The following is a 26,815-nucleotide window of genomic DNA, read 5'->3' on the forward strand; positions in this document are numbered from 1 at the left end:
TCACGGCATGAAGAGGGGCGACCTTCCTCTGATCCCCTATGTAAACACATCTACTGCCACGGGAGACCACAAGAACACCGACCTGTGGCACGGGAACGGACGGGTCGGACTGTGACGAGGGTGTAGGGTTCAAGGGGGTACCCAGAAGCTCAGTGATCAGGGTAAATCATCTGTTAATGTGGCAGCTTTAAAAATTAAAAGTAGAGTGAAGAAACCCATGATGAACCAAATACCAAAAGTTTGATCAAGAAGAGATCAGGAACTGTGCTGTGTCATGCTATTTTGGAGCCTATTGATTTAAAATTGGGATATTTTGTTCATCTTGGAATCTTTGAATTAACTTTGAGTTTTACAAATGATTGCATTAAAGTATTAAAAATTGTGCATATTGAGTTTTTTGGTGCAGCCAGGGTGTGGGGCCCCTTGGCCTCACCGTTGCCTGTGCATGGTCAGGTGGGCAGAGGAGGGGGTGGTGGTGTTTGAGAGGTGGCCGCCTCCCGGGAGTTCTCTAGGAATGCTGGAAATACCGCATTCTTCTTGGTGGGCAGGGAGACGCTGGCTTTGGTCCAAGGGCGCAGGTGCCATTGGAACTGGTCTTAAGTAATGTGGAAGCCTTTGCATGGTCGCTGTTCTTTTCTCTGAATACACACATTAGGAATTTTAAGGGTATCTGCATCGTATCTATATTTGTATATAGATGTATAGGGAATGGCAAAAGTAGCTTTACAGTGTGCACTTGAAAAATAGTTCATTAATAAATAATAATATAAGAATAAACTGTTTTGCATACTCACAACTGTAAATCTACTTTTGTCCCACCGTGTGTGTGTGTGTGTGTGTTTAAAAAGCTACAAGAAGGTGTTTCCTACATCCAGTAACTAATGGAAAGAACTAGAATAAGACTTGAGGCACTGAGTTTGCTCCGGATTTCTTCCTTACTCAGGTTGTTCAGAGTTGGCTAACAACGGGAGGAGGCTGAGGACACTGTGAGCCCCCCGGCTTGCTTCCTGTGAATTACTAGTCATGCTGACACTAGTTCAGCCTTTCAAGCCTTGCCAAGATCCTATCTGACCTCTTCACTCTTCTGCTTTTCAGTGATGGTATCGTGACAGGATGTGAACAGAAGCTGAGTGAATGCTATACTTTCTAGATTGGTGTTTTGGCAAAGTCTAAGCTGGTGGTGCTTGCTTCATGGTCAGCACCAACTTGTCTGGAGCCCTTTCTGGGGAAGCTGAGTCATTTTCAGGTGCAGATAGATGATGCGTGAGTCTGACTTCCTTGGCATGGTGCTGGCTGGGGCAGTGGAGGAGCGCAAAGGAAAACTGTACTTGGCTTTCCTATATTACAGACTTTTTTTTGCAACCCCATCAAGGTCTACTGAGAACAGACCCAGTACCCGAGGCAGGGGAGGATGTTGCTGCTACAATCAATGCCACGGAGGTCCTGTCGGAGGAGGAGCAAGAGGAGCTGAGGAGAGAGCTCGAAAAGGTAAGGGAAGTACTGCTTTTCACTCCAAATATAGTATCGTTTGTTTTTCTAAAGCACATGGTAGTATCTCATAGTCAGTCCCAGGAGAGACAGCAATGTGCTCACCTGTCCTAGAGAAGGGGAGAGGGATGGGAGAAAGCTGAGAAGAGGTGTGTATGGGTAAAGAGGGTCTGGGCAGTAGGGGGAGAAAGAGGAAATGGAGGAGGGGTGTTGGTGGGTGTCTGTTTAAGGATCTTCCTACATTTAACACGCTTGGCTTTTTGTCTACATTAGTGACTTTGTTCTGCCCTTGGCGGTGTTTTGGATATAGGCACCTTTCAACCTTCTCATTCTCTCTCTCTCTCTCCCTCTGTCAGTTAACTATTATAAACTGTACAATTCAGTGGCATTTATCCCATTCATAATGTTGTACAATTGTCACCTCCATGTAGTTCCAAAACATTTTCAGCAACCCCAGAGGACACTCATCTTCATTAAGTGGGCACCCCCCCCCCCATTTCCCTCCCTCAGCCTCTGCTAATCTGTTTCTATGGATTGACCTACTCTGGATACTTCATATAAATAGAATTTTACAACATGCGACCTTTTCATCTGGTTTCTTCCACTTAGCCTGTTTGTGAGGTTCATCCTCATGTAGCACGTGTTGGTACTTTTCTGCTTTTCACAGCTGAATGATACTCTGTTGTCTATATCTACAATATTTTCCATTCATCCATTGATAGACATTTGGGTGGTTTTCGCCTTTTGACTCTTACAGAAATTTGAATATCTGTTTTAAATTCCTTTAGCAATATACTTAGAAGTGGAAATGCTATGTCATATGGTAATTCCATATGACTTTTGGGGGGAACCGTCAAAACTGTTTTCCATAGGGAGGACATCAACAATTTCAATACATCCTTGCTGCCAACACTTGTTACTTTCTGTCTTTTTCATTATAACCATCCTAGTGAGTATTGTGATGTTTCATTTTGGTTTAGATTTGTATTCCCTAGTGACTAATGATACTGAGCATCTTTTCATGTGCTTATTAGCCATTTGTGTATCTTTTTTTTTTTTTTGTGGCAGAGACAGAGAGAGTCAGAGAGAGGGACAGATAGGGACAGACAGACAGGAAGGGAGAGGAGATGAGAAACATCAATTCTCGGCTGCGGTTTCTTAGTTGTTCATTGATTGATTTCTCATATGTGCCTTGCCAGGGGCTACAGCAGACCGAGTGAACCCTTGCTTGAGCCAGAGACCTTGGGCTTACGCTGGTGCACCCTGCTCAAACCAGATGAGCCCACGCTCAAGTTGGTGACCTCGGGGTCTCGAACCTGGGTCCTCCACATCCCAGTCCGATGCTGTATCCACTGCGCCACTGCCCATTTGAGTATCTTCTTTAGAGAAATGTTTATTCAAATCCTTTGCCCAGTTTTATAATAATTGGGCCTTTTCTGGTATTTTTATTGTTGAGATAAGAGCTCTTTATGTGATTTGCAAGTGTATGATTTGCAGATATTTTCTCCCATTTGGTATATTGACTTTTCACTTTCTGCAGTGTTTTAATGCATGAAAGTTTTACATTTTGATGAAGTCTAGTTGTGTTTTTCTTTGCTTATGTTTTGGTGTAATACCTAAGAACCCATTTCCAAAACTCAGATCATAAAAATTTTCCCCTATGTTTTCTTCTAAGACTTGTAGTTCTTATATTTAAGGCTTCGATCCATTTTTTAGTTAGTTTTGTATATGATTTGTGATAGAGGTCCAATTTCATTCTTTTACATATGAATATTTAGTTTTTCCTGAACCAGTTCTTGAAAAGACTATCCTCAACAAATGCATTTAGCATCATTGTCATAAATCAGTTGGCTGTAGATCAGAGTTTATTTCTGGACTCTCCATTCTGTTAAATTCATCTACTTGTCTTTCCTTCTGAAAATACCACACTGTTTTAATTACTGTAGCTTTGTAGGAAGTTTTGGAATTGGAAAATGTAAGTTATTTACCCTTTTTCTTCTTTTTCAAAATTGTTACTTAGGGTCCCTGCAATTCCATATGAATTTTAAGGTCTACTTTTCTTATCCCCACCAATGCCATTGGGATTTTGAAGGAGCTTTGATTGAATATGTAAATTGATTGGACAATCAAGGGAGTATTGCCTTTTTAACAGTATTAAGTCTTCCAATCCATGAACATGGAATGCCTTTTCATTTATTTAGGTCTTCTTTAATTTCTTTTACCAATGTCTTGAGTTTTTAGTGTACATGTCTTATACCTCCTCGGATACATTTATTCCTAAGTATTTTATTCTTTCTGATGTGATTATAAATGAAATTTTCTTAATTTTTTTTCAGATATTTCATTGCCATTGTACAAGAATATGTCTACATTTTGTATGTTAATCTTGTATGCTACAGCTTTTCTGAAAATTTTTTTTAGCTCTAATAGACATTTTATAGATTACTTAGAATGTCATCTGCATAATTTTACTCTTTCTTTTCATAATAGATGCCTTATGTTTATTTTTCTTGCCTGTTGCTTTGGCTGAAATATTAAGGATGATGTTGAAGAGCAGCGGTGAAAGTGAGCATCCGTGTCTTGTTCAGAATCTTAGGGGGAAAGCTTTCCATCTTTCACCATTGAGTGTGACATTAGCTTTCAGCTTTTATAAATGCACTTGCTCATATTGAGGAAATTTCCTTCTATTCCTGATTTGTTCAGTGTTTTTTTTTTTATCATGAAAAGCTGTTGAGTTTTTTCAAATGCTTTTCTGAACTTATTAAAATGGTTATGCATTTTTTCTCTTTATTCAATTAACGTGGTCTATTACATTGATTGATTTTCATATATTGAATGATCCTTGCATTCTTAATATAAATCCTACTTGGTCATAGTAGACATAATAAATAGGCGACCTTCTTTTAATGTGCCCCACGTTATTGCACTTCACAGATGTTGCATTTTGTACAAATTGAAAACAGGATCCTCCATCAGTGAAAGGATGAGAACTCACTTTGTTTCAAGACTCACTTTATTGCGGTAGTCTGGAACCAAACCCACAATATCTCTGAAATATGCTTAAATAATTTTTTTTGTATCTGCTGTGATTTCTTTTTTAACCCCTTGGTGGTTAAGAGTATGTGGTTTAATTTTTATATATTTTGAATTTTCCAGTTTTTCTTTTGTTTTTTATTTCTTGTTGTATTCCTTTGGGCTTGGAGAAAATACTTTATACAATTTTAAATTTATCAAGACTTGATATTTTTTTTGCCCGACATGTGCTCTCTCCTGGAGAATGCTCCATATGCATTTGAGAAGAACACATCTACTCTCTGGGTTGACCTGTTCTATACGCGTGTGTCGGATCCAGTGGACTCATGGTCTTGTTCCAGTGCTGCTTCCTTACTGACTTTCTTGCTGTTCTCTCCTTCTTCACACAAGGTTTTATGAACAAGGTGGGATAGGACGTGTGAGGCAGGTTGGTGATGACCCTACAAAGAGAGTAAGAATTTAAAATACTGAGTATTGAGTGCATGCCTAAGAAAATAAACAAAAGTATGTTTTCCATATGTGATATATTTATTTCAGAAACAAAAAATGCTAAAGACAATCGAAAATACTTAAGATATGAAAGTTTTAGATGATCTGTTTCCAGATTTTTTTTTAATACAATGTTTTGCCTGAATGGTGGTGGTGCAGTGGATACAGAGTTGACCTGGGATGCTGAGGGCCCTGGTTCAAAACCCTGGGGTTGTTGGCTTGAGTGTGGGCTTACCAGCTTTAGCACTGGATTGTCAGCTTGAGTGTGAGATCATCGATATGATTCCAAGGTTGCTGGCATGAACTCAAAGGTTGCTGGCTTGAGTAAGGGGTCACTGGTTCTGCTTGAGTCCCCCAGTCAAGGCACATAGGAGAAGCAATCAGTGAACAACTAAAGTGAAGCAACTATAAGTTGATGCTTCTCCCTCTCTCTCCTCCCTCTCTTTCTCTCTCTCTTTGTCACTCTCTAAAAATATTTTTAAAATAATAATACTATGCATATTTTATTTTTACATTTTTCCCCTAGATATATCCTCACTCTTATTTTACTTTTGTATTATATTTATTGGGAGTAACATTGGTTAAAAACATAAATTCATAGACTTTATCTATGTTTGTATTGTTATAAATAGTTCTTTAGTTTAAGAAGGCATTAGTAGAAACATCTATAACTTTTCCCCATTTAATACTGAATTTCAAAAACATTTTTATGCCAGTAAATAATCTTCTACAACCTCATTTTTAATTGCTGCAAGCTCATTTTTAATTAATGAGCATATTATCATTAAAAACACTTGGATTGTTTCTATTTTTGCTAGTAGGAACACTATTGTTATGGAAATACTTGCATATACTTTTTTAATTAGTGCTTCTTTAATTAGTTTTTTAGGAGAAATTTCTGGAAGCAGTGCTAATGGTTTTTAAGGACACACAGCTATTCCTATGGACACCAACCAGGCCAAAATGCTCCCAGAGATTTCTCACAGCACATGAGAGCAATTTCCAAAACCTTGCCAGCTCTCAATATTATTATTTCAGTATCAATCATATATTTTAAATAGTTATAACACCTAATTCCTACAGACTGTTTGCTAAGTGGCAATCCTTTGGAGACTGTTTTAGGTGTCAAATGCAAGAGACCAGTGCTTAATCCACGATTTTGAAGGGTAAAGTCACAGGTGACACACTGCAGCATGGAGTCTTACCACAGGTCTTTATGGACTCTGGTGCTTGTGCACTTAACTACCCTTTTATTTCTGTAGTATCCATGCTTTATCAGAAGTTTATCCTAATTTTTAAAAAACTTCATGAGATATGGCAGGTATAATAACTTTTCTTCATGATTATAATAATAATAGGATGTGATGGTAGTAATTAGATATAACAGGAGTTGTTTACATTTAAAACAAATAATAGTTTTTACTTTGGAAAGGTTTTACATCAGAGTCACTGCTTGAAATAGTTGTAGAAACTGAAATAAAATGGAGATTAAAAAATCCCTCCTACTCGTTTTTTTTTACTCCTTTTTGAGATATAATTTACATACCATCAAATTCATCCTTTTAAAGTTTACAATTCAGTGGTTTATGGATATTCACACTGTTGGACAACTGTCGCTACTGTCACCACTAGTAAACATTTTCCTGCCCCCCAAATAAACACTGTTTCCCATTGGAGTCACTGTTCCTCCTTCCTCTCCCAGCCCCGGGCAGCCGCCGACCTACTCTCTGTCTCCATCAGTTTGCCTGTGCTGCGTGGTTCATATTCACGGAATCAGACAAGATGTGTTTTTTTGTGACTTGCTTCTTTCACTTAATATAATGTTTTTAAAGTTTATCCGTGTTGTGGTACATATCAGTGCCTCATTCCTTTTTTTGTGGCTGAATAATATTCCATTGCATAGATACACACTATATTTTGTTTACCTATTCATTAGTTGATGGACATTTAGGTTGTGTCATATGGTCACTACACATTTAACTTTTTGAGGAACTGCCCGTTTTTGCTGCCTAATTGCACCGGTTTACATTTTCACCAGCAATGTATGAGGTCTCCAATTTCTATACATCCTTACCAACACTTCGTGCATTTTTTTGATTAAAGCCAACCTAGTGAGGTTGAAGGTTGATCAATCTCATTAATTTTTCTAATTACTAATGAATGGTATTGAGTATCTTCGTATATGATTACTGGCCATTTGTATAACTTCTTTGGTAAAATATCTCTAGTAGTCCCCCTTTATCCATTGGGGACAGGTTCCAAGACCCCCCCCCCAGGGATGCCTGAAAATGTGGATAGTTGTGAACCCTATGTATACTATGCTTTTTCTAATACACACATATCTATGATAAAGTTTAACTTATAAATTAGATACATTAAGAGATTAGCAATAATAAATTATAACAATATGCTAAAGTCATGTGAGTGTGGTGTCTTGCCTTTCTTAGACTGTCTTACCATACTGTACTCACCTTTTCACATAAAGGAAGCACTTTGCGGCTTCTTTTTGGTGTATCTGAATTGTCAGCATCATTACTCCTGTACTTTAGGACCATTAAGAAGTAAACATAAGGGTGACTTGGACACAAGTCCTGCCATACAGTCAATCTGATAATCCAGGTGCCTAGTCAGTGACTAATGAGCGAGGAGCATCTGCAGTGTGGAGATACTGGGAAAAAAGGATGAATCACATCCCGGATGGGGTGGGGTGGGATGGCCTGAGATTTCATCACACTACTTAGAATGGCATGCAATTTAAAGCTTAAGAAATGTTGATTTCTGGAATTTTCCATTTAATGTTTTCAGACTGTGGTTTACCATGGGTAACAGTGAAACCATGGATAAGGGGTGTAAGGTCGGTGGATAATGGGAAAGGTCAGATCTGCGAACTTTGGCTAGGACCGCCCACAACCAAGTAGGCCAAAAGAAACTTCCCAGGAACCCTTTGGAAAAAAGCGATTGCTTGCCAGCCAGTGAGATTTCATATTAGCTCGACCACTCTAGGGACCCTTTAAATATCTCCCACGCGGGTCACCACTTGCGACTTCCCTGGCCTCCATCTTTCCTTGGGGCCAAGGAACCTCCCCAGGCGGATGCTCTCTGTACTCAATAAAGCCTTTGTTATTCCACACTTCGTGGCTCCAGCCCCTTCCTTCCTTCTGGGGGGGAGATACCTTACAAGGGGGAACTACTGTGTTTAGACCTTTGTCCATTTCCAATCGGATTACTTGTCCTCTCATTGAGTTGTAAGTGTTTGTTATATATTCCAGATACTAAGCCCTTGTCAGATATGTTATTTGCAGATATTGTCCTTGTTCTGTCAGTTATCTTTTTACTTTTTACATGGTGTGGCCTTTGAAGTACAGCAGTTTTAAATTTTGATTTAAAATAAAAAACTAGTTTATCAAGTATTTTTTTGGGGGGGTTTGCTTGTGCTTTAGGTATCACATCCAGGGCTGTGAAGATTTACCCCTGTGTTTTCTCCTGAGAGGTTTATTGTTTAGCTCTTACATTTAGATTTTGAATCCATTTTGAGGTAAATGTTGTATTTAGTCTGATTTAGGGGTCCAACTTTATTCCTGTGCATGGAAATCGAGTTGTCCCAGCAACTTTGTGGGTAAAGCTATTCTTTCCCACTCAATTGTTTTTGTACCTTGTTGAAAACCAATTGACCATGAATGTACAGGTTACTTCTAGATTCTCAACCATGTCCCATTGATCAATATGTCTATTCTTATACCAAGTGCTGCGCAGTCTTGATTACTGTAGCTCTGTAGTAACTTTTCCACTTACTGGTTTTACTTATATCAGAGATTCCTGATTATGCTCTCCTTTATTCTTTTAAGGTGCATATAGTATATTGAAAATACATAATATAATGACTATATAATAAATCGAATACATGTGTGTTTTTTTTAATTAAGGCACTGTAGTTATTATGGTTTGCTCATATGATTGAGTTCATGTTAGCAGCACAATCTAACCAAGAAAGACAGGAATACACTCGGCACAATCTAACCAAGAAAGTGAGGAATACACTGGGTTATGTGCTGTTCAGAAAGATTTACAGTGATCTTTCTTTCATTAGGGGAGGTTAATACTTCAGAGAATGCCAAAGGGTCAAAAACTTAGCATTTATGTCTATTCTTTGACATATCTGAAGATTTGGAGTTTGGGGAAAGAAAGAGTTTTGGAAACCGAACAATGAGCTGTGATGAGAATTAGCCAGTAAACTGAGACATGGAGTCAGACAACCTGGGTTGAAATTTTGATTCTTACATTATTAGTTTGATGACTTAGGGAAAATCATTTAATGTTCTTGATCCTTAACTTCATTTATTTATTTATTCAGATTTTTGCCTTTCTCTTTTCCTATTCCACTTTGTCAAAAGTGCTTTTAAAATGTGACTTCAAAAGTTGGTATTGTTATATATGTTGTATTGGAACAGCGAGATAAGACATCTTGCCACACAATCAATCAATTAACCAAATTAAGAAATTAAGGAGTCTTTTAATTAGCTGGCTATGCAGACCACACGGAGGCCAAAGCCCTTCAAATCAAGACCTCGACTGCATTTTGGAGTTAGGTTTTATAGGTGGAATTACATACTGATTGAGAATGGGGAGGGGAGAAAGCATAGCAGTAAAACAAAGCAGTGAAACAAGCTTTCTTACAATGTGTAACTATAGGGTTAATTTAGGGAGAAACATTCTGAGGACACCTGTGTCCTTACAAAGCTAGCCCAAGGCCACAGTCTGGGAGACTGGCCTCAAGGCCAGGAATAGTAAGTTCTGCTATAAGTCTCTTTGTTTTAGAGAAAGTAAGTTTTAACAAAAGTTACTCATGTTAAGAGCCTTTCTTTTCCACACTTCAGTTTAATAGGTGAGGTTCCCTCTGACAGAGGATTATCTTTGTTCTGGACCTACATTCAAATTAATGCTGTCCTGGAGTTATGTTATCCTTTATTCTATTTGGTGGGCAGCCACATTAAATTTGATTTATCCTTCTTTCCTTTTCTTGAGTACTATTCTTCTTTGCTTCATGTCCTCTAAAAGATTTAATGAGCAGTGAAATGGTTTACTTAATAGCATGATTATGTTGTTTTAAAGGCCATGTTGTCTTTGCAGTCATAGACATGTCGTGCAGCTCAGGGTTGAGAATGTGGCTTTGCAACCAGCCTGGAGAAGCATCTTTCTGTGGGTCTGAATATTAACGAATATATTTTAGGGATCCAGTTTTTATCTTCCTCAGACAAAAGAGCGTTTTTTTCTCTTTGAGAATCCGCCCTTTTTCTCTGGTTTCCTGGCCTAGATTTTGGCCGTCCTCAAGTGCAGTTGAGCTTTCCCCGACACATTTTAATCTCACTGTGACCCGTCTGCACTCAGGGCTTCCTGATCCAAGCCTTTCTGGCTCTCCTCCATGTCATGTCAGTGTCTCCAGTGAGATTCTCGAATGAATGAGACTCTGATGAGTCAGCATCTCTTTTCACACCAGGCACATCTCTGGTTGTTGGCCACTTGATGGGTTGGTGGTCCTTGGATCAAGGGCCCACTTCTATCCACTTCACTAAAGGCTGGTCAGTTAGCAGCAAGGGGCTCACAGGGGACTTCTGCAGGGACCTCTAGGGGAGACAGTTTGATTTACTTATTATGGCTGTGGCTTTGGCAGGCACTGGGACTGACATTTCCTGTATAAACTCACATGAAATATGCAAAGAAGTTGAATTTTGTGTTTTGGTGGGGGATGGAGACTAGTTTGATTTAGTATGCAAATATAAGTTTTTATGGGCATTCAAGTAGAACTGTCCAGCAAGAAATGTGCACCAGAAGTCAGGAGGGAGGATGTTAGAATAATTTGACTTCTATCTGTGTAGAGAGCCTCCATGAGACAGCTGAGAAAGGAAGTGTGGGGGCAGGGGAAAGGGTTGTGGACAACTCAACATGGAAATACGGTGGAAGAGATAAGAGAAGCCCCTCTCCCCAGGAGAAATGAGCATGTAACCAGTTTACTTAACAACATGTCCTATGTTCTCTTTAAAGAGACAGATAAATGAATCAAAAAATGTTTCAAAATAAATCGAGAATTTCAGGTGTAATTTTGTACTAATAATCTTATCGAATGACCATACTGTCTTCTTACCCCAACCTCCTCCTTGCAGGTGGAAGAAGAAATCCAGACTCTGTCTCAGGTCTTAGCAGCGAAAGAGAAGCACCTCGCAGAGATCAAGAGGAAACTTGGGATCAGTTCACTGCAGGAGCTGAAACAGAACATTGCCAAAGGCTGGCAAGATGTGACCGCGACACCTGCGTAGGTCCCCCGACCACACACTGTTTTTGGAAATTGTAAAGGACGCTTTTGCTCTTTTTGTCTGGGGAGGGGAATAGAAAGGCAATGAGGATGATTCTGCAACTTTTTTTTTTTTGTAGTAAATAAGGCACTTTCCCCCTAATTCTCAAGTGTAACTGACTCCTCTCTAACATTGGCCTTCCAGACTGTTCTAGGGACTAGAAAGAGTGTGACTCAAAGAAATAAAACAAGTTCCAAAGTGACTTACTAGATAGAGATATATGTGTCATTTAGTCCTGAGCATAACTGAACGGAGTGGATGGTGAGATAACCCTAGATAAGGAAGCCAGACCAGACACATTTTCAGGTCACACATTTATCAAAAAGTGGAGGCAGGATTCGACCAGTTTCTTTTACCCTGCTTTGCACTGAGCATGAGACCTTTGGGTCACCTTCTCTGGTGGTAGAGGCTCACCTCTTAATCTCTTAGTCTTTTTGACCCTGCAACTTTTGATACGGCCTCATCATCATGATGCCTTTTGTTTTCTGGCACAAGGAGGAGCACGTGTCTGGGTACAGGCTCTGAACTGTGTTCCCTGTCATCTGTATTCCGTCCCTTCTGCTGAGCTGGTGACCAGCGGCAGCAGGGCCCACTGCATCTGATGTGACCATGCTAGTGTGCCCACCCATGGGGTCCACTTCCTGCCCGTACAGGGAGGCAGTGAGAAAACACGTGGGAAACTCCTCTTTGATGATATCACCACAAACTGAATTTGTTTTTAGTACTGACCATGAAAGGGGATTCTTGTCTATCATGTGGGCTCTGGACCCTTCCCTGTAGGTACCGTGTCCTTTTGTCTTGTCTTCGGTTTCCCCTTTGCAAATCCCTGGGGAGAGGTGAAGAGGAGGTGGTGATTCGTCCCTTCGTGTCCCAGCAAGCATCACACTCAAGTGTCACAGTTATTTTAAATATTGGACTTTCTATTGAGAGTCCACGAGCCCTTATTTGGTAGCTCTACAGACATGCAACATTAAAAAACTTCTTTACCCTCATCCAGTTCGTTTGGATAACAACGTACCTGCCCCCATCCTTGCTTCTGGCCCCTTTTTAGGAGATAGACTTGTACAAGGTATGTGAGGAATTTGATTTCTTTTTTTTTGGTTTGTTTGTTTTGACTTAACTGGCAAAGGCAAGGATAAGGGGGTCATTTTTTCTCAGCTTCTGGCTCATTGTCATTGTTGTTCCATAGCTGTTGTTAGCCCTTCCCCCAGCTGCCTTGGGCCCTCACAGACCTCTGTCTTTCCTGCCGTCCTGAGGCCATGCAGAAGGTTGTGCCCGAGGTGATGGTTAAGGATTTAGAAGCTGTGATGATGTTTGACCTGGTGGTTGTGAAGGATTTGAGATCTTCTAGGGAAAAAATAAAGGTTGGCTTACTTTTCTCATTGCTCTGTTCCTTTTTAATTTGATACAGATACAAAAAGACATCGGAAACGCTGTCGCAGGCTGGACAGAAGGCCTCAGCTGCTTTCGCTTCTGTGGGGTCTGTCATCACCAAAAAGCTGGAAGACGTCAAGTATGTTTCGTTTTTTTCTTGCTTAAGTGGCTGAGGCAAATGGCAATATGCTGTGGTGGCCTTGATGTCCCAACTCTTGCTCTGGGGGACACGGGGTTATGTTCCTGGGCGGGGCACACCTTCACACCAGGGCCTGCAGTGCCATCTCAGTTCTTTCAGGGCTTGCCACCTTTTTTTTTGGGGGGGGGGTATATTTCTGAAGTGAGAAGCGGGGAGGCAGAGATACAGACTCCTGCATGCGCCCAACCAGGATCCACCCAGTATGCCCACAAGAGGGTGATGCTCTGCCCATCTGGGCCATTGCTCCATTGCAACCGGAGCCATTCTAGCACCTGAGGTGGAGGCCATGGAGCCATCCTCAGCGCCCAGGCCAAGTTTGCTCCAGTGGAGCCTTGGCTGCAGGAGGGGAGGAGAGAGATAGAGAGAAAGGAGAGGGGGAAGGTGGAGAAGCAGATAGGGACCTCTCCTGTGTGCCCTGGCCAGGAATTGAACCCAGGACTTCCGCATGCTGAGCTGACACTCTACCACTGAGCCAACTGGCCAGGGCCAGGGCTTGCTATCTTAACTCATATGTGTAGTGTTCAAAATGTTTACCCTATGATCTCATTTATGGTTCTTGAACAATTCTGGTTGTGAACTTCTGTCCTTTGAGTCCTTCCTTCCCCATGGTGGCAAGTTGTGGTTGTGGGCCGAGCCGGGGGTCTCACTGCAGGGTGAGCCCAGGAGCACCTGTCACACTCATGGCCTGAGACCTGCCTTCCCTTCTCTGTGGCACATTTTCACACCCTGGTGTTACTACCATGCTCACTTGTGTACTGATTTGCACTAATTTGTAAGCCATGTCCGCATCCCTACTTATGCCCCAGTCTTGGTTTTGCATTGTTGCTTTTTACTGTGTGTTGCCTTTTGAGTTGAGTCTATAGAATTTTCCTGTCCATTCTGATAAACCTGCTTCCCAGTGCCCTTGTGTGCCCCCACCACGTGGGTTAGAATAGTGTGGGCAAGGACAGCTGTGGTATGAGTTGGCTGTGCTTCCGTTGGCATGAAAGATTGGTGTTTCAAAAACAGAACCCTTAAGGTGCATGACTTTGTGCTTGTCATTGGTGGGGACAGTAGATCTTACAACCAGAATTCTGTTGGCTGGACAAGTTCAGCAACTTGTGTACAATATAATTCATACCCCAAACACCAACTGACTTGCTCTTTATAGTTGCTCTGCCATCGTTCTGACCAATGTAATGCATGCAGCATTCTTGAACCCCGTTGATGGTGACATATATGCCTCTCAGGTGCCCTCACTTCCTTTGGTGCTGACTCACCTGTGCAGGATTTCAGAATCCAGTTAATACCTTATGCAACTTTAAACAAGTGGGTGATTTCATTGTTTTAGATTTACACGAACCTCCTTTGTTTCTTAATGCTTCCTCTGGCTTCTTGCAGATTGCAAGCCTTTTCACACTCCTTTAGGTAAGGAGAGCCCTGCCATTGCTGTGCCTCAGGGCTCATCTGACAGGATGTGCTTCCTAAGATCACAGTGCTGTGCCAGATGGTTGTGTTTGTCCACTACATGATTTTCTTGCATTTAGAACATTATTGTCTCACGTACTATTACTGTTTTTTTTGTTGTTGTTTTTAAGGGAGGGTTTCTTGTATACCATGAGTAATGGATAAATTAAAAAGAAGGATTTGACATTGTAGTTCAAGGGCTATGAAATGATTTTGACATTCTATTAAACTTTTTTTTAAAGGATCATTGCTACCATGGCATGCAGAACTCCTCCCTTGAATGTGTGACTTTGTTTTTGATGCTTTCATTTCTTTGATTCTCTTGGAAGGATGGGTCCTTCACCTGGGTCCTGTGATGGATTCGTAGTAGACTGGCTCCCACTTGTAGTCTTCTATCTGATACCACTTACTCTGAATGTTTTTTAGGTACATGGTAAACTATATATAAGATAAACTGTATGATTATTCTGTACTTTTTAGTACCTGTTTTACTAGCTTATAGTTTTTACTATTATTTTTTTTATTGTAGTTATATTTTTTTACTGTACACACAAGAATTTCATAGTTGTAAAAGGAAAAATAAAGTCTATTAAAAAAAGCTCATCAAAGAGATGTCACCCTCAAACCATGCTGTATAGATGGAATCTTTATGATGTTGAACAGACCTCTCCTCTCTCCTCTATATAGACCAGGGGTCCCCAAACTATGGCCTGCGGGCCACATGCGGCCCCCTGAGGCCATTTATCCGGCCCCCGCCACACTTCCGGAAGGGGCATCTCTTTCATTGGTGGTCAGTGAGAGGAGCATAGTTCCCATTGAAATACTGGTCAGTTGGTTGATTTAAATTTACTTGTTCTTTATTTTAAATATTGTATTTGTTCCCATTTTGTTTTTTTTACTTTAAAATAAGATCTGTGCAGTGTGCATAGGGATTTGTTCATAGCTTTTTTTATAGTCTGGCCCTTCAATGGTCTGAGGGACAGTGAACTGGCCCCCTGTGTAAAAAGTTTGGGGACACCTGATATAGACCATTGAGCCAGTTAGTAGTCAAGGAAAGCTAAGGTGGAGGGAGGTCTTCAGAGTACAGGCAGAAGGACCAAAAGTAGTTGCCATCTCTGCTCTATGCATGCAAGTTGTCTTCGTGGTCACTGGCTTTCTAGCTGTTTGTCTTCCTAAGCAAATGGGTAATCATGGCTGAGGCCCTTCTGGTCAGAGTAAATCATAAGGATGAGTCAAATCTAAATATTCAACCATTTAAAGCTTAAATTGTGTTTAAAAGTAAAAATAAAACAAGAAATCAGTGATAGGAGGTGATTCTGTATCTTTGATGTTCAATTAAAAGTGGTCTGAGTGCTCCAGGCAACTGTTAAGGTAGTTTTATTTAAAGTTATGTGAGTTGTGTGACTGTGTATTCAGTCCCAGCATCTATCCTGTGAACATCAGCGTGACTCCAGTGGGCAGGTCCAAAGGATAACTTTCAACCTGACCTGGTTCTTGTTCAGAAAAACCTTAAGATCTTGGAGCTGATGGAGCTAGGGAAGGAAGGGTGTCCTGGCAGGAAGTTGGGAATGGGACAGCCCTATTAATACCCAGTTACAAAACAATGTTAGATGTGGTGTGACCATCACTATAAAAATGTGTAAGTGCCTCTGAGAAGTGACGTTTCATTGGTGTGATCACTGTTCTTTCTCTCCACCTTTAAAAGGACGGAGCAAATGCACACAGGAGGGCACCCCAGGCTGTCTGAATGATTCATAGGGAAAATCTTGCGTGTGGAGGCCCCTCCCCAGCTCCTTACCAGTCACTTCTTTCCTCTTTAAAAAAAAAATGGAATTGACATTATAGTCTCTACCATTTTCAGTCCTGTTTTTAATGAATAATATACTGCTCACAAAAATTAGGGGATATTTCAAAATGAGTATGAAATGATAAAAAAAGGAAGCATTTGATCTTTTTTTTATTAAACAAGAACATCAGGAAAGCAAACGACAAGTCAAAGAAAGTTGTTCAATTATGCAAATGAGATGCAAAACCAACTTTTATTTCATTGGTGAAAATGCACTGTACAAAAGGCTGAAAGTACTGGAGTACCTGGACGTCCCCTGACCCCCTGATTTTTGTGAGCAGTGTATATTGCATATCAATACGTGGAGGTTCAAGGTAGCCTTAATAGATTAAAACTTGGAAATGAGAGAAATAAGGTTATCTTTTGAAAGCTTTGTTTTATAATTCTTACAGACTAATAGTTGGGGAAAGTCTTTTTTTTTTTTTTTTTTTTTTTGTATTTTTCTGAAGCTGGAAACAGGGAGGGAGAGACAGACAGACTCCCGCATGCATGCGCCCGACCGGGATCCACCCGGCATGCCCACCAGGGGCGACGCTCTGCCCACCAGGGGGCGATGCTCTGCCCCTCCGGGGCATCGCTCTGCCGCGACCAGAGCCACTCCAGCGCCTGGGGCAGAGGCCAAGGAGCCATCCCCAGCGCCCGGGCCATCCTTGCTCCAATGGAGCCTTGGCTGCGGGAGGGGAAGAGAGAGACAGAGAGGAAGGAGGGGGTGGGGGTGGAGAAGCAAATGGGCCCTTCTCCTATGTGCCCTGGCCGGGAATCGAACCCGGGTCCCCCACACGCCAGGCTGACGCTCTACCGCTGAGCCAACCGGCCAGGGCCGGGGAAAGCCTTTTAAAAAAAATAATTCCTAGGCCAAGAGGTCCTGACTATAATTGACTTCATAGAAAATATGCAGAAACATATATAATAGGAAACATAGAGAAAGAAAACCATATCTTTTTACTCTGTGAGTTACAGAGGCAAATACTGGCCATGGGCCCCCAGACCCGTCGCAGCAGCAGGAGCTGGGGTAGATTTGAGTGTTTCAGGCCCAGCAGTGAGGCCGTCTGGGGATGCAGGAGGCCCTGGGCGTGGTGGTTAAATCTGCTGCCTCCGCCTTGTCTGGGCCGTGCTCACCCAGCACTCATGTGGCAGCGATGCTGTCTTTGAAGGAAGAGTGGATGGTTGGCTGAATTGAATTGTTAACCTCGGACTTAGCGACTGCTTTTATTTTATGTTGTCAACAAATTAGTAGTTGGGTTTTAGATATCTGCCTTGAGTGGTTGACAAGGAGGAGGAGGGGAGGAGAAGAGATATGTTTTCAATGCCATGAGAAAGGTGCAGTGAGGCTGGGGACCAGACGTGTGATACAGTAATGAGCATTGTCCTGGGAGTCCCTCTGGGGACAGCCAGCTTTCCCTGGGTGCTGTGTTCCTATCCATCCTCTCCTGTTCCCTTAGTTTCTACGCATATATGGCGAACACTGACTCATGTTTTAATTTTTTGAGAAAGACTTGAAAAGAGCCTTCTCATTCCACTTGGTTCTGGTGTTAAACATCAATTTTAGAGTTGGTAATAGCACACTATAATAATTCAGTAGCCTCATTAGTCAGGTATTTCTGATATATTTAAGAGGAAGTGCTAATTCACCTTGCCTTTATTTCTAAGGGAAAATTATTTATTATTTTTCTACATGTTTTTTCGTGTAAACCTCTAGATATTTTTTACTAGTTTCGGGCACCTCTGTGTTTTGTTTTTTTTGTTTTTGTTTTTTGTATTTTTCTGAAGTTGGAAATGGGGAGGCAGTCAGACTCCCGCATGCGCCCGACCAGGATCCACCTGGCATGCCCACCAGGGGGCGATGCTCTGCCCATCTGGGGCGTTGCTCTGTGCAACCAGAGCCATTCTAGTGCCTGAGGCAGAGGCCATGGAGCCATCCTCAGTGCCCAGGCCAACTTTGCTCCAATGGAGCCTTGGCTGTGGGAGGGGAAGAGAGAAACAGAGAAGGGGAGGGGTGGAGAAGCAGATGGGCGCTTCTCCTGTGTGCCCTGGCCGGGAATCGAACCCGGGACTCCTGCACACCAGGCCGACGCTCTACCACTGAGCCAACCGGCCAGGGCCACCTCTGTGTTCTTGTAGCTGGCACCTGGTCCCAAAAAATGTCTTTCTTGACATCTAAGCTAAAGTACCTATTGCTGAGTGACCGTGGCTGAGTGTTCTCATTACAGCATCGCTGGACAGGAATCTCAATTGTCTGAACTCTTTTATTTATTTATTTTCATTCAGTCCGAACAGTTTGTAGATCGTCCAGGTATCATATTATGATGGCGGAAGTACCTGTGGCAACGTGGCTGTTGGCAGCTTCACTAGGGTCCGAGGAGGGGCCAGTGACATCTGGAGCTCTTATATTGTAAACTAAGAAGGGTGATTTTGACTAATTCCATCCTTCAGATATGGAGCCAGCATCGAGCAGGAAAAGAATGAGCAAGTTCCTCCCAGAACAGGGTCCTACCTTTGGAAGAGAAAATGCTGAGCAGGGTGGCTCTTTTCTTGGGTTATGAAGACATTAATTAGGAAGATGCTGAAGTGGTTTTGTTTACAGATTCTCTTTACTACACCAAGGGCTGGTGTATCTTGATTTGTATCCAGATCATACTCCATATTATTACATATTTTTGCAAAACTGGACTTGGGGAGCTACACTCGAAACATATTGTCACTTGTAACAACTAAGTCTTCTAGACAATTAGATCATAAACACACAACATTTTAAAAGAATAGAGCATTAATACCTTGGACTGTTCAACTTACCCAAAGGAAATTATTTACCAAAAATGCTGTGTCGATGATCAAAGTATTCGAAGCCTAGCAACAGTATGAGCAGATAAAGTGACATTTTGAGCCCAAGAATGAAGGGATTTTAATCCTGTGAGGTGGCCTCTCTGGGAGACAGCTGAGAGTAGACCTTGATTGAACCTGAGTGGTCAGTGAATTGCAGTGCCCTTGAGTAAGAAGTTGGTCGTAATAAAACAGGGGCCAAAAATGATTTGAATGACCACGAACAATATGCTGTTTCATTGCAGTGAAGTACAAATGTCTCTTATTAGAATACATTCTACTACTACTAAGGAGGGATATGTAATTCACTTAATGTCACCAAACGGGTGATTTGTTTTGAACTTTTTTGCTCTGGCGAGGAGCCCTTCCCTGGCCTCCTTGTACATGTGTGTGCCTGTATGTGAATACATCAGCTTTTGAGGGGAGGCTATGAACATTAAATTGGGAGTCCCAGAAACCCGAGTTCCATTCTTGATTCTGCTGTGACCTTGAGTAAATCATTCAACTTCTAAGCCATGGTGCCTAATGCCCCACAGGTCCCGGTGAAAGCACTTCATGATTTGCCATGTGCTATAAAGACGCAAGGTTGAATTATGAGCTCTGTTAACTTTACTGGGGTTAAATTGGCTCAGGGAAAAAATAATAAATTAATGATGGGATAACTTTGATCCCCTCCACCTCAAAAAAAAGATGATTCTCCATGGTGTCAAAGAAACAAGCTTCTAGAAAGCTTTTGCTTGCTGTACTGTGTCTAATCTCCACTGTACTAACCTGATTTCTATCTCTTTTTAATGCTGCCTTAGTATACGTTCCATTCAACATTCAATTAGCATGCCTGCTATGAGGTAAAGTATGTGTTTACAAAATGTGACTGGTCTTCTGCTTTCTGGTGCTTGATTGAGATGATAACCTTGAACAGTTCTGAAGGGGGAACTAGCACGCTCTTCTTGATGAGCTGCGTGTCTGACACTGGATCCATCTTCAGGGGCTCTAATGTTAGGATGGGTACAGAAGCACCATTAAATGTGATTTAAAAAAAAAAGAATTGTTTTATTTTGTAAACCTGTTGTGTCTTATCTGAAATTTGTTTCTTTGAAAATGTGACCGCAACTCATCTAATAAATTCTCTTTTCACAGATGGGTGCCCCATACCTCTGTCCGCTGTAGCTTAGTTCTACTCCCCATTCTCCGCCCGCCCCTTTCCAAGCTCCTCCCCTCATCATGATGTTTGGAGCCACCTGTGTTGTAATCCCTCTACCCTTCCATCAGGAAAAACTTGGAAGTGGTACATGTTATGACCTCATCTACCTCCCTAGAGAAGCAAGCAGAGGGTCTCTAACCATCTGCACTTGACTTAAATGTCAGAGTACAGCAGAACCACCTGGAGGACTTGTTAGAATCCCCCTGCTTGCCACCCTCGCCCCTGGAGTTTCTCATTTTGTCAGCCCAGGGTGGGACCTGAGAATCAGCATTGTGAGCAGCCTTCTGAGAGCTCCCAATGCAGCTGGTCTGGGGACCTCGCTTTGGGAGGGCCACCCATCGCCTCTGAGGGAAGGAGGAGGTCCCTGCTCCTGTCCCCACCCTTTTCATCTTGATAGCAGGAAGGCTATTTGGGGTCCGGCAGATAGTATAAAAGCTGAAGACACCTGACGGGAGTGACATGGGCGTGGTGGCCCTCCTTGGTGAAGGTGGATGAACATGAAGGGGAGGGAGAGCCCTCAGCGGGGGCAGAGAGCTGTCAGCGGGGCCACTTTGTGAAGAGGCTGAGCCCTATTCTGTGCTCCTTCTTTCCTTCCTTCTCTTTGGTGTGTCCTTCCCCGTCTATTATGAAGCCCCCTGGGGACCAGATCCCTGTTACAGGACCTCCTCTGGTCTGCTTGTCCTGCTTGGTGATGTGGATTCACATAGGAATCATGCCAGGCAGCATGTGAACTTAAACATGAGTTCCAAAGCGTGATACCTTAACCAATATTAAACTGACCTAACAGTGGCATTTCTGGCACTGTGACAAGTTGGTTGGGGGTGACAGAATTGATGTGTAACCTGGCTTGTTTCCTCATCACACGGGTACTTGACTGTGTCTATATTTATATGTCTAAGACTAGCTCTGCTCATGGGGTCAAAAAGCACCATTGTAGAAATCTTAGAGCAGAAGCAGGTAATCTTACATAATGTATATCTGTGTCTACGCCTGCTCATCCGTGGTATAGATGAAGATAGCTGTTCTTTTGCTGAGAATAATGGCTAAGGGGAACACAGTCAACTAATGATGTTTTCAGAATTGGTGAGTTTCCCCTCTCCCCTAGTGTTCATGATTTTACTATCTGTTGTTCTTTTCTTTCTGTAGAAACTCCCCAACTTTCAAATCCTTTGAAGAAAAGGTCGAAAACTTAAAGGCAAGTAGAGAGGTGAACAAGGTCTTTGTATTATCTCGTGGTGCCTGAACTCTCTTGGGTGTGGGCAAATCACTGAAATTACTATTTCTTTCTAAAATGGTTAAAGAAATTGAATAACTTTATTTTTTACATTATTAATGGTATTTAAGATAATCAGTTTTAATCAATGTTTTGAGTGTATGTTGTATCATGGCAGCATTTCAAGTTTTGAAAAGAAGTGTATAATATAAAAAACAATAGTACTTAGAAGTTTGTGATGCTTTTTGCATTATTCACTTTAAATACTTTTGCAATTGGAGAACATTTAACATAAATTTTATTGTAGGAGATTAAAAACAATATAGAAAAGCACCAAAATAAAACAGAAAAAAATGGTCCTACCACCCAGAGACAGTACTATTGTATGCAAGATGACTGCTAATATGACTTTAAAAAAGAATTAACTGTACCTCATAAACAGTTTTCTATATCATTTTGTAGTCTTTCTCAATACTATGTGTCATGGCTGCTTACATATGCTTTATAATGGGTATTATTTAATACTCAATTACTGGACATTCTTCTTGTGATGATACTATGGTGATCATCATGGATGATTAACTATTTTATTTTTTGATTGCTTTGATTTCAGTGAAGGTGGACATTTGTTCATAATGCTTAGCTTTATTAACTTATAAACTGTATCATCTTCAAGATTACATTCAAAACTATACAATCATGCACTCCCAGGATTCCAGGTCACCAGAGAGGGTGTTTAGTTCCCATCCACTGCCCAGTCGTCTCTGCAGAATTTGTGCTAAGCCCATGTGTTCATTTCCTCTCAAACCAATTCTCATCATCACAATGGATATTTTTTTTAAGGATGAAAACAAGTAAAATGTTTTATATAAATCAACTTCAAAACCAATCTTCAGGTTTGGTTTTGCAGAATTGCGATTGAGTCCCTGTTTTTAAGTGCGTCATTTTTAAATTACAGAAGCAGGGTGTGCTTATGGAGGGAAGACAAACACTGTGAGGGGCTGTGATCCAGGTCAAGGTGACGATCTAATAAGGTAGCACCAGTGAGACAAAGCCCAGAGATGGTCAGAATTTAGAAAAGACAAAAAGGCAGTGGTTGATCAGATGTGGAACAAAAGGGGGCAGATCATGGGCTACTTCCGGGTGCCTGATGGGGAAAAGGTGGTTGCTATGGACATTCAAAGGTTTAAAAAAGACTAGAGAAGGGACGAGTTGTGGGAGGAGTTCAGGCACACTGAATTGCAAGGAGTCTTAACATGTTCTTATGGTCAAGGAATGTCTTAATAAATTTAATAAATATACAGTGAGTACAATTTATGCACATGTACAATTTATGCACATTTCCCCAAAGATTTTAGATAGGAGACCAAAAATAAGAAAGAAAATTACAACTAGATTCTAGTAGTTTTAGTGAGTCTCTGGCCAGTGGTTAATATTGAGCTGAGTAAGGTCAAGTTAAACCCACTGTGACTTGTATCCTTGGTCACTGACCGATTCCTCAGTATTGGTCGCTGTCCTGTTGGTCAGTAATGGGATGTAACCAAGATACATCAGTGTTGTTGAGGATGAAGTGACTTGTGTATAACGGCTTTGAAAGCATAGAATACTGTACAAATGTCAGGCAAGTGTCTTCAATGGAGACACAAGTTTATTGACACAGTTTCAGGCCGGGTAAGGTGAAGTAGTGCTTCACACTATATATAAGGTGTGTAGGAGGCACCTGGAGAACTCATTCAAGTGCAGATTTGAGTGCTGAGATGGAGGTGGAGAGGAGGGGCTGAGATTCTGCCTTTCTAACAAGCTCCCAGGTGACCCCCAGTCTGCAGAGCCCTGGGCCACAGACAATGGGTTAGAAAGCTGACACTATAACTGGGGGAAACACTTATTTATGTTCCTTTCCTTTGTTGTAGTCAATCAGATATGTGAATGAGTATAGCTGAATGCACAATTTGATGGATTACAAAATGTCACCCAAATATAGAGAATTCAATTCAAATTTTAGAATAATAGGCCTTTCAGAGTTATTCAGACAGATCTCCCTGTTGAGAACAATGAGCAGATAGGGAGAAAAGGAGGAGGGGCAGAATTCACCCACCTGTTTCAGCAGGGAAGGCTGATGTTTTCCTATTGAACTGTACCCAGCAGTGCAACAGTACTAACTCCCTCCAGGAATCCTCAACCGCTGAGCTAATGGGTTCCTGACTTGTTCTCCACAGTAGAATGTGAGTTACTTTATGCAGCTAAGTGTATATTCACATGTCTTTTCTTTTTCTGAATGTTTTAAAAAGTCTAAAGTAGGGGGGACCAAGACTGCCGGTGGTGATTTCGGAGAAGTCTTGAATTCGACTGCGAATGCTAGCGCCACGGCCACGGAGCCTCTGCCAGAACAGATGCGGGAGGGCCCGTGAGGCCCTGCCTCTGCTCTGTGACCCACTGCCGGATGCTGCCAGCAAGACTCAAGCATATTCTGTCATCGTTCATTGCCCTGAATTCCCACCCCATCTGCTTTTATTTAGCCTTACCTAATCCTTTGACCAAATTCCTTTGTGGGTTGAACAAAATAAAAGTATCTTCACCTCTGATCCTGGGAAACACCCTTCAGTGTGCATTTCAGGCCCTTTACTGAGGAAAAGCATGTGTGTGTAGTACCCGGGGACCCTTCCTAGAAGGGTCAGAGAAGCAGCAGGGTATCATGCGGTTTTCCTGCTTCACAAAACTGCTCTGGATCCAGGATGACCCTTGATCTTTGTCTTCTATATGATTTTCCTTTTCTCCTTTTTGAACCTCTAACTTCTAACTGAAATTTAATTTTACTTTACATCCAAGGGGAAGTACTACCAGTTACAGAAATTATTTTTGAATAGATAGATATTGTTTTGTTGTAAGGTTATCTTTTATCTTGGGTGTCTGAAGACGAGGTACATCAGCTCTGTAAGTGATGACATGTTCAGTCATTCAAACTCCTTTGTGACCAGAGAGTAGAACCCTCATATCCTCATCACCAGTTGTGACAGTAGTCATGTCAGTGTACCAACCAGTTCTTATGCCACTTACTTCAGCCTGTTTTTCACCAGATTAAATTTGAGTTTCATAGTAAACTACAGAATGAACATTCTGAATCAAGCATAGCGTAGTATCAATAGGTTGAACTAGGAACACTCTCGTCAAATGTTGAATTCAAAAGCTGGGAAGTACTTTAGATTTAGTTAGAGGTAAAAATGCTAAAATCAGTCGCATTAGGGGAAACATTTCCATCTTCACTTAATTCATCTAGGACCATTTAAAAATGAGAAGCACACAGAGTCATTTGACTAATGTAACTTGAAAAAATTTTGTACTAAGGGGTTGATGATAATTCGAGAATTTAATGCATTAATAAAAATCAAAACATCTTTTTCTACTTACATTTTCAGTGTGTTAGAAATTATTAAATGATTCTGTAGACATTGCCCCCCTACTTCAAAACCTGAGCATCAGTGCTGAATGTACCAGAGCCTCTGGGAGTATGTGTGTGGAAGCCATGGTGCTCTATTCTAATAATTACCACTACCTTTTCCTTGTTGTTGTGTTTGGTTATGGCCTAAATGTTGTATTTGTTATTTATCAAGTTGTAATTGTTTTATTATTGTTTATGCCAAATGTTAGTTGCCAAGCTTGGAGTGACCTGAAGCATTTTTAAAAAGCATGACTAGATTTACTTTGGCATAAATTATCTTATGAAAACCACATTTGAAAATGTGCAGGTGTTGACTGTTATAAAAATAACATGCTACCCATACGGATTAATCATTAGAACTTTTTGTTAGCACTTTAGATGTAACTGAAACACTGTTCTATTATGTGTAAAAAGCTGAATAAATTCTGTATACTAATAGTATAGGTCTCAATATTTATTATGAGACCAATGGTCTAGAAACAACTTGTATTAAATAATCAATGGGTATCTATGCTTTAAAAAAAAGCACTATTTTACCATCTACTTTAAATCATTGCTTAATGGTATCAGACTTACATATTGTAAATTATTTCCTTATAGAGGATTTAAGGCAAAGGTCACTAAAGCATTATCCCAGAGGAGTGGATCCATAGACATTTTTACAGAGAGATATTGTGGTTACTCAGCATAACTGTTAAGTTATATTTTTCTACCAACTATGTCTTCTTTCAATTTTTTATCACAATATCTTTTCATCATATTGTTTGTTGAATGTCTTGCCATTACTGTCTTTCAACAAGGCAAAAGGGAGTAAGGTGGCAATTTTTTTTAGTTAAGTGACATATCCTCAAGTCTCTTTAGCTTATGGGGAGAATAGAGATGGGGTGGAAAATGGGGCGGGTGTGTGTGGGTCTGGGCGATGGATGTGAAAAAGGAAGTCAGAGAATCACTACACTTACTCTAAAAATGATTATTCACTCTTAAGTAGTCAAAAGAAGAAGGAGGGTGAATTTAGAACAATAGACAGGGATTTAGAAATATTATTCAAAATGGTGTTTGTGGAAGATTCAATGTTATGACCTCAGAGTTCCACTCTATTGTTTTGCGTTTGACACTTTTAAGAAAACAGCAACTTGAGAGAAAACTCTCAGATATTCAAGGATTCAAGATGTGTCAGAGAAGAAAATAACCCCTGAAGATATCCCCTTCTCACAAAGGAATGTCTTTGGTTTATGGAGCTTGTGGGAAATAAAGCAAGAGTTCTTCGCTTATGAGGCCAAAGTAATCAGAAGAAGAGAGAACTCACTGGGTAGTCATTTTAGTAACTGAAAAGGTAATTGCTGAAATAGAGAAAAAGCATGTTTCATTTAGAATCACTATTTCTGGATGTTAATCAAAATATGCACACTATTTTTCTTTTGTATAGTATTTGAAAACAATAAAAATTCTATAATTTGGGTATGGGTCTTTTTGTATGTTTTACCTGTCTATTGAGGAAAAGTGTGTGACAGCTCTCCAGACCCTCCATATGCTGGACACGAAAGACACTATGAGCAGCTGTCAAACCTGAGGAGGTTACTTGCTGGTTACCTAGAAGCATCTGTAGGTGACTACTGTATATGTGCCAGAGAAGGGGCAGCATAAGGTCCTATGTCATGATCACATATATTTCTTTTAAAAAACAACTTTATTGAAGTATAATTGACACACTTAAATGGCTTAAAGTATACAGTTTGTTGTTTCAACATAGTTAATACTCCTATGAAACTGTCACCACAATGAAGATAATGGAAATATGAATTGTCCCTTTCACCAGAGTTCCCTTCACCCTTTACAACCACTCCCTCGTGCCCCTCTTCTTACCCATCTCCAGCCAACCCCTGATCTGCTTTTGGTCTACTGTAGATTAGTTTGCATTTTCTA

The 26,815-nt window shown here is 41.0% G+C and overlaps 1 protein-coding gene across 5 annotated transcripts in view; it reads left to right on the forward strand.

The window, feature by feature from the left end:
• Positions 1-26,350, forward strand: part of TPD52 (tumor protein D52) — a 99,624-nt gene extending 73,274 nt beyond the window's left edge. For 2 of the 5 annotated variants that reach the window (XM_066378836.1, XM_066378832.1), the window contains exons 2-7: positions 1,373-1,488; positions 11,169-11,317; positions 12,769-12,870; positions 19,846-19,887; positions 21,390-21,450; positions 23,745-26,350. In XM_066378836.1, coding sequence (XP_066234933.1) covers positions 1,373-1,488; positions 11,169-11,317; positions 12,769-12,870; positions 19,846-19,887; positions 21,390-21,450; positions 23,745-23,864 — 590 coding nt within the window. In that variant the 3' untranslated portion in view covers positions 23,865-26,350. The remainder of the gene's footprint in view (positions 1-1,372; positions 1,489-11,168; positions 11,318-12,768; positions 12,871-19,845; positions 19,888-21,389; positions 21,451-23,744) is intronic. The other 3 variants (XM_066378833.1, XM_066378834.1, XM_066378835.1) reach the window with 3 other exon arrangements.
• Positions 26,351-26,815: the final 465 nt, after the last annotated feature.

Source organism: Saccopteryx leptura, chromosome 3, assembly GCF_036850995.1.
Source record: "Saccopteryx leptura isolate mSacLep1 chromosome 3, mSacLep1_pri_phased_curated, whole genome shotgun sequence".
NCBI lineage: Eukaryota > Metazoa > Chordata > Mammalia > Chiroptera > Emballonuridae > Saccopteryx > Saccopteryx leptura.